This window comes from Meleagris gallopavo, chromosome 22, assembly GCF_905368555.1.
Source record: "Meleagris gallopavo chromosome 22, MGAL_WU_HG_1.1, whole genome shotgun sequence".
NCBI classification, from domain to species: Eukaryota; Metazoa; Chordata; class Aves; order Galliformes; family Phasianidae; genus Meleagris; species Meleagris gallopavo.
The window spans coordinates 2,028,682-2,040,889 of record NC_139425.1 but is presented as its reverse complement, the minus strand read 5'-3'; the positions used below and the strand labels follow the sequence as shown (position 1 = coordinate 2,040,889).

Sequence of the window (12,208 nt, the reverse complement as noted above, 5' to 3'; positions counted from 1 at the left end):
CACTTCAAGGGAACTACTGGACCACCTAAAGCCCTCCACCCATCCTGCTCATGCCTCAGTCACTGTGTCATCTACTATGAAAGACAGTCTCCTACGCATGTCCATCCAAAGGGGAAAGTTCCTTTCAACCTCCTGCAAAATAAAGAAATAAATAAATAAATAGATAGATAGATGAATAAATAAAAAAGTAATAATAATAATAATAATTGTCATTTTGGCGGAATTATCACAATTTTCTCTTCTAGGAGATTACTGACAGCCAAACTCTTCTCTCTTCCATCTTTGCCTGCCAGCACATCACAGGTGCTGGGGAATCTGATTGCCAGAGGACAGCTTCAGGAGCCCCCTGAGCCTCTGAAGTCTGCTAGTGTATCAGAGCATGGAACGGCCAAATATCATAGTATCAGAGAATCACAAGGTTGGTAACAACCTGCAAGATCATCTAGTCCAACCGTCCTCCCACTACTATTGCTACCACAAGCACTAAAACCTATCTTGTAGCTCCTCATCCAGATGCCTCTTGAACACTGCCAGGGATGGCGACTCCACCACCGCCCTGGGCAGCCATTCCAGTGCCTGACCACTCCCTGAGAGAAAAAGCTTTTCCTCGTGCCTAACCTCAGCCTCCTCTGGTACAACTTGTGGCCATTTCCTCGGGTCCTGTTTGTGGCCGGAGAGAAGAGGCCAAACCCCTCCTCATCACAACCTCCCTTCAGGAAGTTGTAGAGTGCAATGAGGTCTCCTCTCAGCCTCCTCCTCTCCAGACTAAACGGTCCCAGCTCCCTCAGCCACTCCTCATGAGGCCTGTGCTCCAGACCCCTCACCAGTTTTGCTGCCCTTCTCTGGACACGTTCCAGGGCCTCAATGTCTTTCCTGTAGTGAGGGGCCCAACACTGAACACATTACTCGAGGTGCTGAGTACAGGGGATGATCACCTCCCTGCTCCTGCTGGCCACACTATTTGAAATGCAGGCCGGGATGCCGTTGGCCCTAACGGCCACCTGGGCACACTGCTGGCTCATGCTCAGCCGAGCGTCAACCGACACCCCCAGGTCCCTTTCCTCTTCACACTCATCCAGCCACTCGTCCCCAAGCCTATTACGCTGCATGGGCTTGTTGTGGCCAAAGTGCAGGGCCCCGCACTTGGCCTTCAAAGAAGCTTTCATTTCAAGAAGCATTGTCTCCATTTAGCTGACGGAAGTATATGTGTTTATTTTCACGTCAGCTTGTCCAGCCTCCTTTCCTATAGGAGGTAGCAGTAAAGTTTCAGCTTCTCCAACAATGGCAGGAGCACATCAGTGTCGTGGTTTTATGACTTTTGGTTATCGGTATTTATTCCACATCATGGAGCGCAATGGGAGTTAGAGTCTTAATGCTCCAGTGCCGGGTACCTGTCCGGAATAGAAAAAGAACTACGTAGTCGAGGGGGCTATGCGGTCAGAGAGGAGATATAACCCTGGCAAGGTCACCTGATGCTTCCCTTCTTCATCAGGCTCTCCTCCCTGCTGCTCAACCGGATTGTGCATCTCACCTCAGCCTTATCGTAATGCCTACCCACCTTTCGGACGCTCCCTCTCATTATATTTCATATTGTGTTACAGTGTATTATCTTGCATTCTGATACCACATTTAGGAAATTAGTTTGTTTCTCCTCAGATCGTTGCCACTGTTTTTAATTATTTTGGGGACCCTGTTTCCCTTTTCTGGAGGTGCGGATTCGTGAAATCCCTCCGCCTCGCCAGTCACGGAACAATGGGGAACAGTCATTCCTATTTGGAGAGAACAAGCAATTCGGTATGCCACCAACAATAAAGACCTCTCACGCTTTGAATAGCAGCATGCCAGGTATGTCTTCTATACCTCTGATCCTGGCCCACATCTGGGTAGGACCAGGCCTACAAAACGCAATTTTCCAAACTTCACAACTCTCCCCATTCTCTGTAGTTCTGCATAGGATTTGTCAAACACCTTTGGTATGTCTTGGCATATTTGTGCACAGGCAACCACCCTCCAAGATGGGTGCTTTACAGGTCAATTTCAACCAAACCAGAACATTTTAAGAGAAACAGCGACAGCAAGGAGGAGCACCTTAACTACATTATGGTCCTATTAGATATCTTTACACCATCAAATTTCATCCTGGGACATGAAGAAATGATGATCTCTACAGGTCCCTTCAACCCCAACGATTCTGTGATTCTGTGAAATTAACTCAGGAAGAATCCTGGAAGGAATCTGTGCCTCATGCAGCCTATCTGCAATGGAAGACAGAGAAAAGCTAGTCCAGGCCCTGGACTCAAAGCAGGGCCAGCTGGAGCAGCTTGCAGTGAGTGCACCCAGAATGGCCTCCATGCAGCTGCAGGGTTGCCGGGTGGCGGCGCGGTGACACTGTGACGGCATTGTGATGCAACAGGGGGTGAACGTGACATAAAGCTGCAGGCTGGGACTGCGGCTGGGTGGCCTCAGTTCGCTGCTGCTGGAGCGAGAGGTGGCAGCGGAAGGTCGCAGATCTCTGAGAGTTCCTGCAAGGAGCCATGGAGCGCTGTGGCACTGCTGGATTCCGAAATCCAGATGCAATTCTGAGCATAGCGGGGAGGAGCGGAAAGGTGAGCACCGGGTCCTCAGAGAGGGCTGAGTGCAGCAGCCTGGGCTATGTGGGACTGCTCTGGGGCCGGAGATGCTCTCTGGAGGCTGAGGGGCATCTTCTCATGCTGGCGCAGGAGAAGGCTTGCAGGGAATCGCATCTCTCTGCACATCCCAAAGTTGGGCTAAGAAGTGGGAAGGGAGCTGCCAAAGGGAATGGAGGTGGGGCTGGAGAGGGGACTGGAGTGCCTGAGTGCGCAAGAGAGTCTTTGTCTTTGTCTTTCTAGCTCCGACCCGGAGGACAGAAAGTTGGAGCAGGAGGTAGCGGGCTGCTGGACCTCCCACTGGGGGTCAAAATCCCCGTGCAGCCTGGCACCAAGCCTGTCTTTTGGAGGACAAAGCTGGGGGAAAAGGTGAGAGGAGGAGGAAAGGGTCAAAAGGGCCTCTTGTTTCCTGGGGTTGCCATCATGCCATGGAGACCTTGTGGGACCTGCTCGACAGTGGGAACTGCGGCCCTTTGCTCCAACCACGTGGAGGAATGAAGGGACACTCCCGGCTCCACAGCAGGGAGACAACCGAGGACTTGCCAACAGCAGTGCCCAGTGGTCAGGAGAGTTTCAGAAAGCTGGGCTCTCCAATCGGATGAGCTTGCCAGCACTAGGGCCATCACCATATCTGGCACCAGACAAGCAGGAGGCTGGGGCCCTGCCTGCAGCTGCTGGCAGTGCATTGGGATGCCATCTGGCACAGCCAGAAATGTGGAGACCAGGTCATTTCTGGAGGGTGCAACCTTCTCTTGCTCTCCCTCTTGGAGGTCTTAGAAAAACCCAGATGTGTCTGTTTGGGAAATGCACACAGCATGCTCCTCCTCCAGCTGGGCGTGCAAGAGGCCAGCCTGTGTGCGTGAGCAGCTGTGAAGCATCTTTGTCTCTTTGCTGCTCTCTCCTTCTCCATTCACACTCTGCAACACATCTCTTCCAGCTTCACCAGCCTTCTCCTTATTTTGATCTGGGAGATCCATACTGTCGCCATCTGCGCGCAGAATACAACAGCCTGCATGACCCATATCTGCAGGACTACCACAACCGCAAAGACAACCTGCAGAACCTGAAGAACAGGGGCCTTGTCACCGAGGATGGCAAAGTAGGTTTGGATGAGGCCTGACCAGCACAGGTCTCCTCTGCAGGGGTTTCCAGACAGCCGGGGAGGGGCCTGGCACCCCAGTGTGGAGTCCCCTTGGCCCTGGGAAGGAGGGAGGAGGCAGCGTCCCCACGGCTGGGGAGGGAAGGATGGAGAGGAGCAGCTCCCCTGCTGCTGGGGGCCTGCACATTTCTGGAAGGCTGTGTGGGTAACTGCCACAACAGTTCTTGGGAGTCATCTGCCCTTGTCTCTCTGTAGGTTGTCTGCACTCTGAAAGAGTTCAACGAGTACAGGCAGTACCTGACCAGGCTGAAGCTGGAGCGGGAGAAAATAAAGAGGCAAAAAGAGGTAGGCAAAACCTGGTGTTGGTAGGCACGTGTCCGTGGCATGGCACCGAGGGCACGGGCTTTACTTGATGGATCTGAGATGGGGAATGCAGAAAAGGTGAGGGCTGGGCTAGTGTTCCCTGCGGCATGGAAAGGACAACCCTGCCTGGGGCTGATTTATCACAGCACGCTGGCATGCGATGGCTGGGAATGTTGCTTGCTTGCAAACAGAGCACTGAGGCAGCTCTTCTCTTCTGCCCTCACTGCATGGCTGAAGCAGATGCTGGCCCTCATCGGTGTAGATCATCAGCCTGCAGGGAGGCAGGAACTTTCTGAGACAAGACCAAGCCTAAATCCACTGTTCCCTTCCAGGAAAATCTTGGTCAGAAGATGCCTGGTTCAAAGAAGTCTGCCTACAGACTAAGAATGGAAATGGAGAAATCTTGCCTGCGCTCAGCCACTGCTGTGGACGTGGTTGTGGAGGAGAAAGGCAGTCCACGGCAGCCTCACAAACCAGCTGGCCCTCCTCCGAGCAACACTCGTCAGTCTGGTCAGAATAGAAGGCTGAAAGTGGCTTTTGTTCAGGAAGACCTTCTGGCAGATTCAAAGAGCATGGGGCGTGCAGTGAAGTCACCTGTCAAGTTGCCTAAACTTGAGGCAAGCAGCAAGGGTGCCAAGCTCCCTGCAAATATCCTTACTGAAACTGCCTCAAGAAGGAAGCCACAATTCCACAGAGATCGTGAGTTCAGAGCTGTGTCTGAACAGCACAGGGAAGAGCAGAGTCTTCAAGAGGCACTTAAGAAAGAAGAGTTGGAGGGGGTGAAGGCGCTGGATCCACCTGCCAGTGCGTTAAGGAGGCCCTCCCTCAGCATCAGACAAAGATTGTTAGGAAGTGGGAAACCCTTCCCCGGAATGGAAGCCTCTGACAAAGTGTCTTCGCAGGCTTCCCTTAGAGCCACTCGAGAAGCTACTGGAAGCGTCTGCAACACGTTGCAGTCCTTTGCAGCTTCTCACTCTGAGCAAGAGTTTGATGCTGAATATTCTGAAACCTTCAAGCTTCCCAACAACCATCTCTCACAGAGGCAGCCGCAGCCATCCCAGGTGCCTCTGTCATGGCAGAGCAGGAGGGCAGGACGAGGCTCATCAGAAGAGCAGAGCCTGGCAACAAGGCAGAGAGAAAAGCTGCCCGTGATCCAACCAATGCCAAGCACTGCTGACATCTTCCAGCTGAGTCGCCGCATTGTAAAGGAGAGCATTGAAAATGCTGTCTCCAAAGTGAAGGAGGAGGAGCAAGAAGAACTGCTTCTTAGGTGTGCCAAATCCCTTGTCACCAATGCAGGTTTAAGAGCAAAGGAACGTTTAGAGGATGAGCTGCACCAAAGGCCGTAAGCCTTTGGAACTTCTGGACCACCTAAACCCCTCCACCCATCCTGCTCATGCCTCGGTCACCGTGTCATCTACTCTTAACAACAATCTCATACGCATGTCCCAACAAAGGGGAAAGTTCCTTTCAACCGATTGCAACATAAATACATAAAGAATGAAAGAAATAAAAATTCCTGACAGCCAATCTGTTCTCTGTTGTTCCTTCTTCGCCTGCCAGCACATCGCAGGTGCTGGGGAATCTGATTGCAGAGGACAGCTTCAGGAGCCCCCTGAGCCCCTTCAGCCTGATGGTTTACCAGAGCGTGGGACTGCCAAATTTCAAGAAGCATTGTCTTCAGTTAGCTGACGGAAGTATATGTGGTTATTTTCACGTTAGCTTGTCCAGTCCAGTCTTTTCTTATAGGAGGCAGCAGTTAAGTTTCTGCTTCTCCAGTTACAGCAGGAGGACGTCAGATGGATGACACGTGTTGACAACAGGGTAGTGAGATTTACCTGTGGCATTTCCAGTTGGGAACAGTCATTCCTATTTGCAGAAAACAAGCATTTTGGTGTCCCATCCACAGTAAAGACTTCTCACGCTTTGAATAGCAGCATGCCAGGTATGTCTTCTATACCTCTGCTCCTGGCCCACTGTTGTGGTTTGGTGATTTTTATTCTTGGCAGTATTCCGCATCAGAGCATTGTGTCGACCAGTGGGAGTTAAAGAGTTTATGTTCTGGTCCCGTTTGCTGCCTTTTATGGGCATTTTGTGTGTCTGATGGGAGGGGAGGGGCGGCATCCTCGGAGGACTTTGGCACTCAGAAGCAGTGGGATGGAGCTCTGGAGAGGACCTGAAGTGTCTGCCTTTCGCTCTGGCCCCGGCTCAGCCATCCCAGCTCGCCGAGAAGAAAAGCACGTGCTTCCCTCGCACTATCGTTGTCTGACACGTACTTTGGATACTCTTGTCTGTCTCGTTTTGTTTGACTGGGTTAAATTCAGTAAATTACCGCTCCTCCTCAGATCGCTGCCGTTGTGTTTTCTCTTTGTTAAAACTATCTGCTAGCTCTCTGCCCTTCCCCCTGTCCCAGAGCACGCAGCCCGGGGCCGGCACGGTCGCACGGCAAGCCGTGGGTACCCCTTTTTTTTTCTTTTTCCCGGGGCCTGTGCCCCCGTGTCACGGGCTTATATCTAGGGATAACCCCATGACAACTATTGGTGAGGAATGTGGGCAACTATGCATCTTTACTTCATCTTAAGAGCATTATATAGAGGACTGAGGACCGTTATGTTCCTTGGAGTATATTGGTTCCTTTTTAAGCTCCTCATGTTCAGTGTCGCAGTGCTGGACCTCGTCGGCATAAAGCATCAGCATGCAGGGTTGGAGGCACTTTCTGAGACAAGACCGAGCCTAAACCTGCTGTTCCCTTCCAGGACATGTTTCTTCAAAAGATATCCAACTTGAAGAAATCTGCCCACAGACCAATGACAGACACTGACGAGCTCCCGCCTGGTCCTGGGGATTACATTGTGGGTAAGAAAGCCAGCCCCATGCAGCCTCACAGACCAGCTGGCCCTGCTCCTTCATGCCATAATCTCCAGTCTGGCCAACGCAGAAGAAGGAATGTGGCTTTCATGCAGCACAAACCTCAGGGAGACTCACTGAGCACGGGACGTGCAATGAAGCTGCCTGAGAAGTTGCCCAAACCTGAGCTGGGCAGGGAAGGCTCCAAACTCCACAGAAGCATCCACACTGTTGCTGCCTCAAAAACAAAAACACAGTTCCCTGGACATTACGAATTCAGAGCGATGTCTGAAAAACAAGCCGACAGTCTTCAAGAGGTGACTGGGACGGTGTTGAGAGAAGGAACAGGGAAGTGGAAGGCACTGGATCGTCCTGTCTGCTCCTCAAGGAGGGCTCCCCAAAAGAGCAGTCAAAACGTGCTCACGAGTGCCAAAAGAGCAGAGCCTTCAAAGATGCCACGTGTCAATCACGAGCAGAAAATTGCATTGATGGCGTGGAATGCTGCAGGGAGAATACTGAAGGAAGTTTGGAAGTAGCATTCATTTGCATCCAGCACAGCCAGTGCACCTGAGCCAAGGCCAGCAGCCAGGCTGTGGGAGCAGTCCATTACTGCCATAACTTTAAAAACAGGAAAACAAGAGCAAGAGAAGCCTCTGACAAAGCATCCTCGCAGGCTTTTCTCTTCAGGCTTCAAGTCATACTAGAAGCTGCTGGAAGTGTTTGGAAGAAGTTGCAATCCTTTGTAGCTTCTCACTCTGAGCAAGACTTTGGCTGCAAATATTCTGAAACCATCAAGCTTCCCAACAGCCATCTCACTCAGAGGCAGCCACAGCCATCCCAGGTGCCTCTGTCACGACAGAGCAGGACAGAAGGACGAGGCTCAAGAGAAGAGCAGAGCCCGGCAACAAAGCAGCGAGAAAAGCTGCCCGTGATCCAACCAATGCCAAGCACTGCTGACGTCTCTCCTCTGAGTCGCTGCATTGTAAAGGAGGGCATTGAAAATGCTGTCTCCAAAGTGAGGGAGAAGGAGCATGAAGAACCGCTGCTTGAGTGTGCCAAATCCCTCACGGCATGGCTGAAGCAGAGTGCAGACAATCTGTGCCTGAGCGTGCAAGAGTGTCTTTGTCTTTCTAGCTCCGACCCCGAGGACGGAAAGTTGGAGCAGGAGGTAGCGGGCTGCTGGGCCTCCCACTGGGGGTCAAAATCCCTGTGCAGCCTGGCACCAAGCCTGTCTTCTGCAGGACAAAGCTGGGGGAAAAGGTGAGAGGAGGAGGAAAGGGTCAAAAGGGCCTCTTGTCTCCTGGCGTTGCCATCATGCCATGGAGACCTTGTGGGACCTGCTCGACAGTGGGGACTGCGGCCCTTTGCTCCGACCGCGTGGGGGAATGAAGGGACACTCCCGGCTCCACAGCAGGGAGACAACCGAGGGCTTGCCAATAGCAGTGCCCAGTGGTCAGGAGAGGTTCAGAAAGCTGGGCTCTCCAATCGGATGAGCTTGCCAGCACTAATCCCATCACCATATCTGGCACCAGACAAGCAGGAGGCTGGGGCCCTGCCTGCAGCTGCTGGCAGTGCATTGGGATGCCATCTGGCACAGCCAGAAATGTGGAGACCAGGTCATTTCTGGAGGGTGCAACCTTCTCCTGCTCTCCCTCTTGGAGGTCTTAGAAAAACCCAGATGTGTCTGTTTGGGAAATGCACACAGCATGCTCCTCCTCCAGCTGGGCGTGCAAGAGGCCAGCCTGTGTGCGTGAGCAGCTGTGAAGCATCTTTGTCTCTTTGCTGCTCTCTCCTTCTCCATTCACACTCTGCAACACATCTCTTCCAGCTTCACCAGCCTTCTCCTTATTTTGATCTGGGAGATCCATACTGTCGCCATCTGCGCGCAGAATACAACAGCCTGCATGACCCATATCTGCAGGACTACCACAACCGCAAAGACAACCTGCAGAACCTGAAGAACAGGGGCCTTGTCACCGAGGATGGCAAAGTAGGTTTGGATGAGGCCTGACCAGCACAGGTCTCCTCTGCAGGGGTTTCCAGACAGCCGGGGAGGGGCCTGGCACCCCAGTGTGGAGTCCCCTTGGCCCTGGGAAGGAGGGAGGAGGCAGCGTCCCCACGGCTGGGGAGGGAAGGGTGGAGAGGAGCAGCTCCCCTGCTGCTGGGGGCCTGCACATTTCTGGAAGGCTGTGTGGGTAACTGCCACAACAGTTCTTGGGAGTCATCTGCCCTTGTCTCTCTGTAGGTTGTCTGCACTCTGAAAGAGTTCAACGAGTACAGGCAGTACCTGACCAGGCTGAAGCTGGAGCGGGAGAAAATAAAGAGGCAAAAAGAGGTAGGCAAAACCTGGTGTTGGTAGGCACGTGTCCGTGGCATGGCACCGAGGGCACGGGCTTTACTTGATGGATCTGAGATGGGGAATGCAGAAAAGGTGAGGGCTGGGCTAGTGTTCCCTGCGGCATGGAAAGGACAACCCTGCCTGGGGCTGATTTATCACAGCACGCTGGCATGCGACGGCTGGGAATGTTGCTTGCTTGCAAACAGAGCACTGAGGCAGCTCTTCTCTTCTGCCCTCACTGCATGGCTGAAGCAGATGCTGGCCCTCATCGGTGTAGATCATCAGCCTGCAGGGAGGCAGGAACTTTCAGAGACAAGACCAAGCCTAAATCCACTGTTCCCTTCCAGGAAAATCTTGGTCAGAAGATGCCTGGTTCAAAGAAATCTGCCTACAGACTAACAATGGACATGGAGAAATCTTGCCTGCGCTCAGCCACTGCTGTGGACGTGGTTGTGGAGGAGAAAGGCAGTCCACGGCAGCCTCACAAACCAGCTGGCCCTCCTCCGAGCAACACTCGTCAGGCTGGTCAGAATAGAAGGCTGAAAGTGGCTTTTGTTCAGGAAGACCTTCTGGCAGATTCAAAGAGCATGGGGCGTGCAGTGAAGTCACCTGTCAAGTTGCCTAAACTTGAGGCAAGCAGCAAGGGTGCCAAGCTCCCTGCAAATATCCTTACTGAAACTGCCTCAAGAAGGAAGCCACAATTCCACAGAGATCGTGAGTTCAGAGCTGTGTCTGAACAGCACAGGGAAGAGCAGAGTCTTCAAGAGGCACTTAAGAAAGAAGAGTTGGAGGGGGTGAAGGCGCTGGATCCACCTGCCAGTGCGTTAAGGAGGCCCTCCCTCAGCATCAGACAAAGATTGTTAGGAAGTGGGAAAAACTTCCCCGGAATGGAAGCCTCTGACAAAGTGTCTTCGCAGGCTTCCCTTAGAGCCACTCGAGAAGCTACTGGAAGCGTCTGCAACACGTTGCAGTCCTTTGCAGCTTCTCACTCTGAGCAAGAGTTTGATGCTGAATATTCTGAAACCTTCAAGCTTCCCAACAACCATCTCTCACAGAGGCAGCCGCAGCCATCCCAGGTGCCTCTGTCATGGCAGAGCAGGAGGGCAGGACGAGGCTCATCAGAAGAGCAGAGCCTGGCAACAAGGCAGAGAGAAAAGCTGCCCGTGATCCAACCAATGCCAAGCACTGCTGACATCTTCCAGCTGAGTCGCCGCATTGTAAAGGAGAGCATTGAAAATGCTGTCTCCAAAGTGAAGGAGGAGGAGCAAGAAGAACTGCTTCTTAGGTGTGCCAAATCCCTTGTCACCAATGCAGGTTTAAGAGCAAAGAAACGTTTAGAGGATGAGCTGCACCAAAGGCCGTAAGCCTTTGGAACTTCTGGACCACCTAAACCCCTCCACCCATCCTGCTCATGCCTCGGTCACCGTGTCATCTACTCTTAACAACAATCTCATACGCATGTCCCAACAAAGGGGAAAGTTCCTTTCAACCGATTGCAACATAAATACATAAAGAATGAAAGAAATAAAAATTCCTGACAGCCAATCTGTTCTCTGTTGTTCCTTCTTCGCCTGCCAGCACATCGCAGGTGCTGGGGAATCTGATTGCAGAGGACAGCTTCAGGAGCCCCCTGAGCCCCTTCAGCCTGATGGTTTACCAGAGCGTGGGACTGCCAAATTTCAAGAAGCATTGTCTTCAGTTAGCTGACGGAAGTATATGTGGTTATTTTCACGTTAGCTTGTCCAGTCCAGTCTTTTCTTATAGGAGGCAGCAGTTAAGTTTCTGCTTCTCCAGTTACAGCAGGAGGACGTCAGATGGATGACACGTGTTGACAACAGGGTAGTGAGATTTACCTGTGGCATTTCCAGTTGGGAACAGTCATTCCTATTTGCAGAAAACAAGCATTTTGGTGTCCCATCCACAGTAAAGACCTCTCACGCTTTGAATAGCAGCATGCCAGGTATGTCTTCTATACCTCTGCTCCTGGCCCACTGTTGTGGTTTGGTGATTTTTATTCTTGGCAGTATTCCGCATCAGAGCATTGTGTCGACCAGTGGGAGTTAAAGAGTTTATGTTCTGGTCCCGTTTGCTGCCTTTTATGGGCATTTTGTGTGTCTGATGGGAGGGGAGGGGCGGCATCCTCGGAGGACTTTGGCACTCAGAAGCAGTGGGATGGAGCTCTGGAGAGGACCTGAAGTGTCTGCCTTTCGCTCTGGCCCCAGCTCAGCCGTCCCAGCTCGCCGGGAAGAAAAGCACGTGCTTCCCTCGCACTATCGTTGTCTGACACGTACTTTGGATACTCTTGTCTGTCTCGTTTTGTTTGACTGGGTTAAATTCAGTAAATTACCGCTCCTCCTCAGATCGCTGCCGTTGTGTTTTCTCTTTGTTAAAACTATCTGCTAGCTCTCTGCCCTTCCCCCTGTCCCAGAGCACGCAGCCCGGGGCCGGCACGGTCGCACGGCAAGCCGTGGGTACCCCTTTTTTTTTCTTTTTCCCGGGGCCTGTGCCCCCGTGTCACGGGCTTATATCTAGGGATAACCCCATGACAACTATTGGTGAGGAATGCGGGCAACTATGCATCTTTACTTCATCTTAAGAGCATTATATAGAGGACTGAGGACCGTTATGTTCCTTGGAGTATATTGGTTCCTTTTTAAGCTCCTCATGTTCAGTGTCGCAGTGCTGGACCTCGTTGGCATAAAGCATCAGCATGCAGGGTTGGAGGCACTTTCTGAGACAAGACCGAGCCTAAACCTGCTGTTCCCTTCCAGGACATGTTTCTTCAAAAGATATCCAACTTGAAGAAATCTGCCCACAGACCAATGACAGACACTGACGAGCTCCCGCCTGGTCCTGGGGATTACATTGTGGGTAAGAAAGCCAGCCCCATGCAGCCTCACAGACCAGCTGGCCCTGCTCCTTCATGCCATAATC

At 52.3% G+C, this 12,208-nt stretch overlaps 2 protein-coding genes across 2 annotated transcripts; both read left to right on the top strand.

The window, feature by feature from the left end:
- The first annotated feature begins 2,534 nt into the window (after positions 1–2,534).
- LOC146542916 (uncharacterized) lies at positions 2,535–7,472 on the top strand. Its single transcript, XM_085241488.1, has 5 exons — positions 2,535–2,606; positions 2,871–2,996; positions 3,565–3,726; positions 3,982–4,071; positions 6,846–7,472. The coding sequence occupies exons 1-5, from the start codon at positions 2,535–2,537 to the stop codon at positions 7,470–7,472; spliced, it is 1,077 nt and encodes a 358-aa protein (XP_085097614.1).
- Positions 7,473–7,876: 404 nt separating this feature from the next.
- Positions 7,877–10,638, top strand: LOC146542915 (uncharacterized). The gene is made up of 6 exons (XM_085241841.1): positions 7,877–7,951; positions 8,071–8,196; positions 8,765–8,926; positions 9,182–9,271; positions 9,622–9,988; positions 10,055–10,638. The coding sequence occupies exons 1-6, from the start codon at positions 7,877–7,879 to the stop codon at positions 10,636–10,638; spliced, it is 1,404 nt and encodes a 467-aa protein (XP_085097967.1).
- The last annotated feature ends 1,570 nt before the right edge of the window (positions 10,639–12,208 follow it).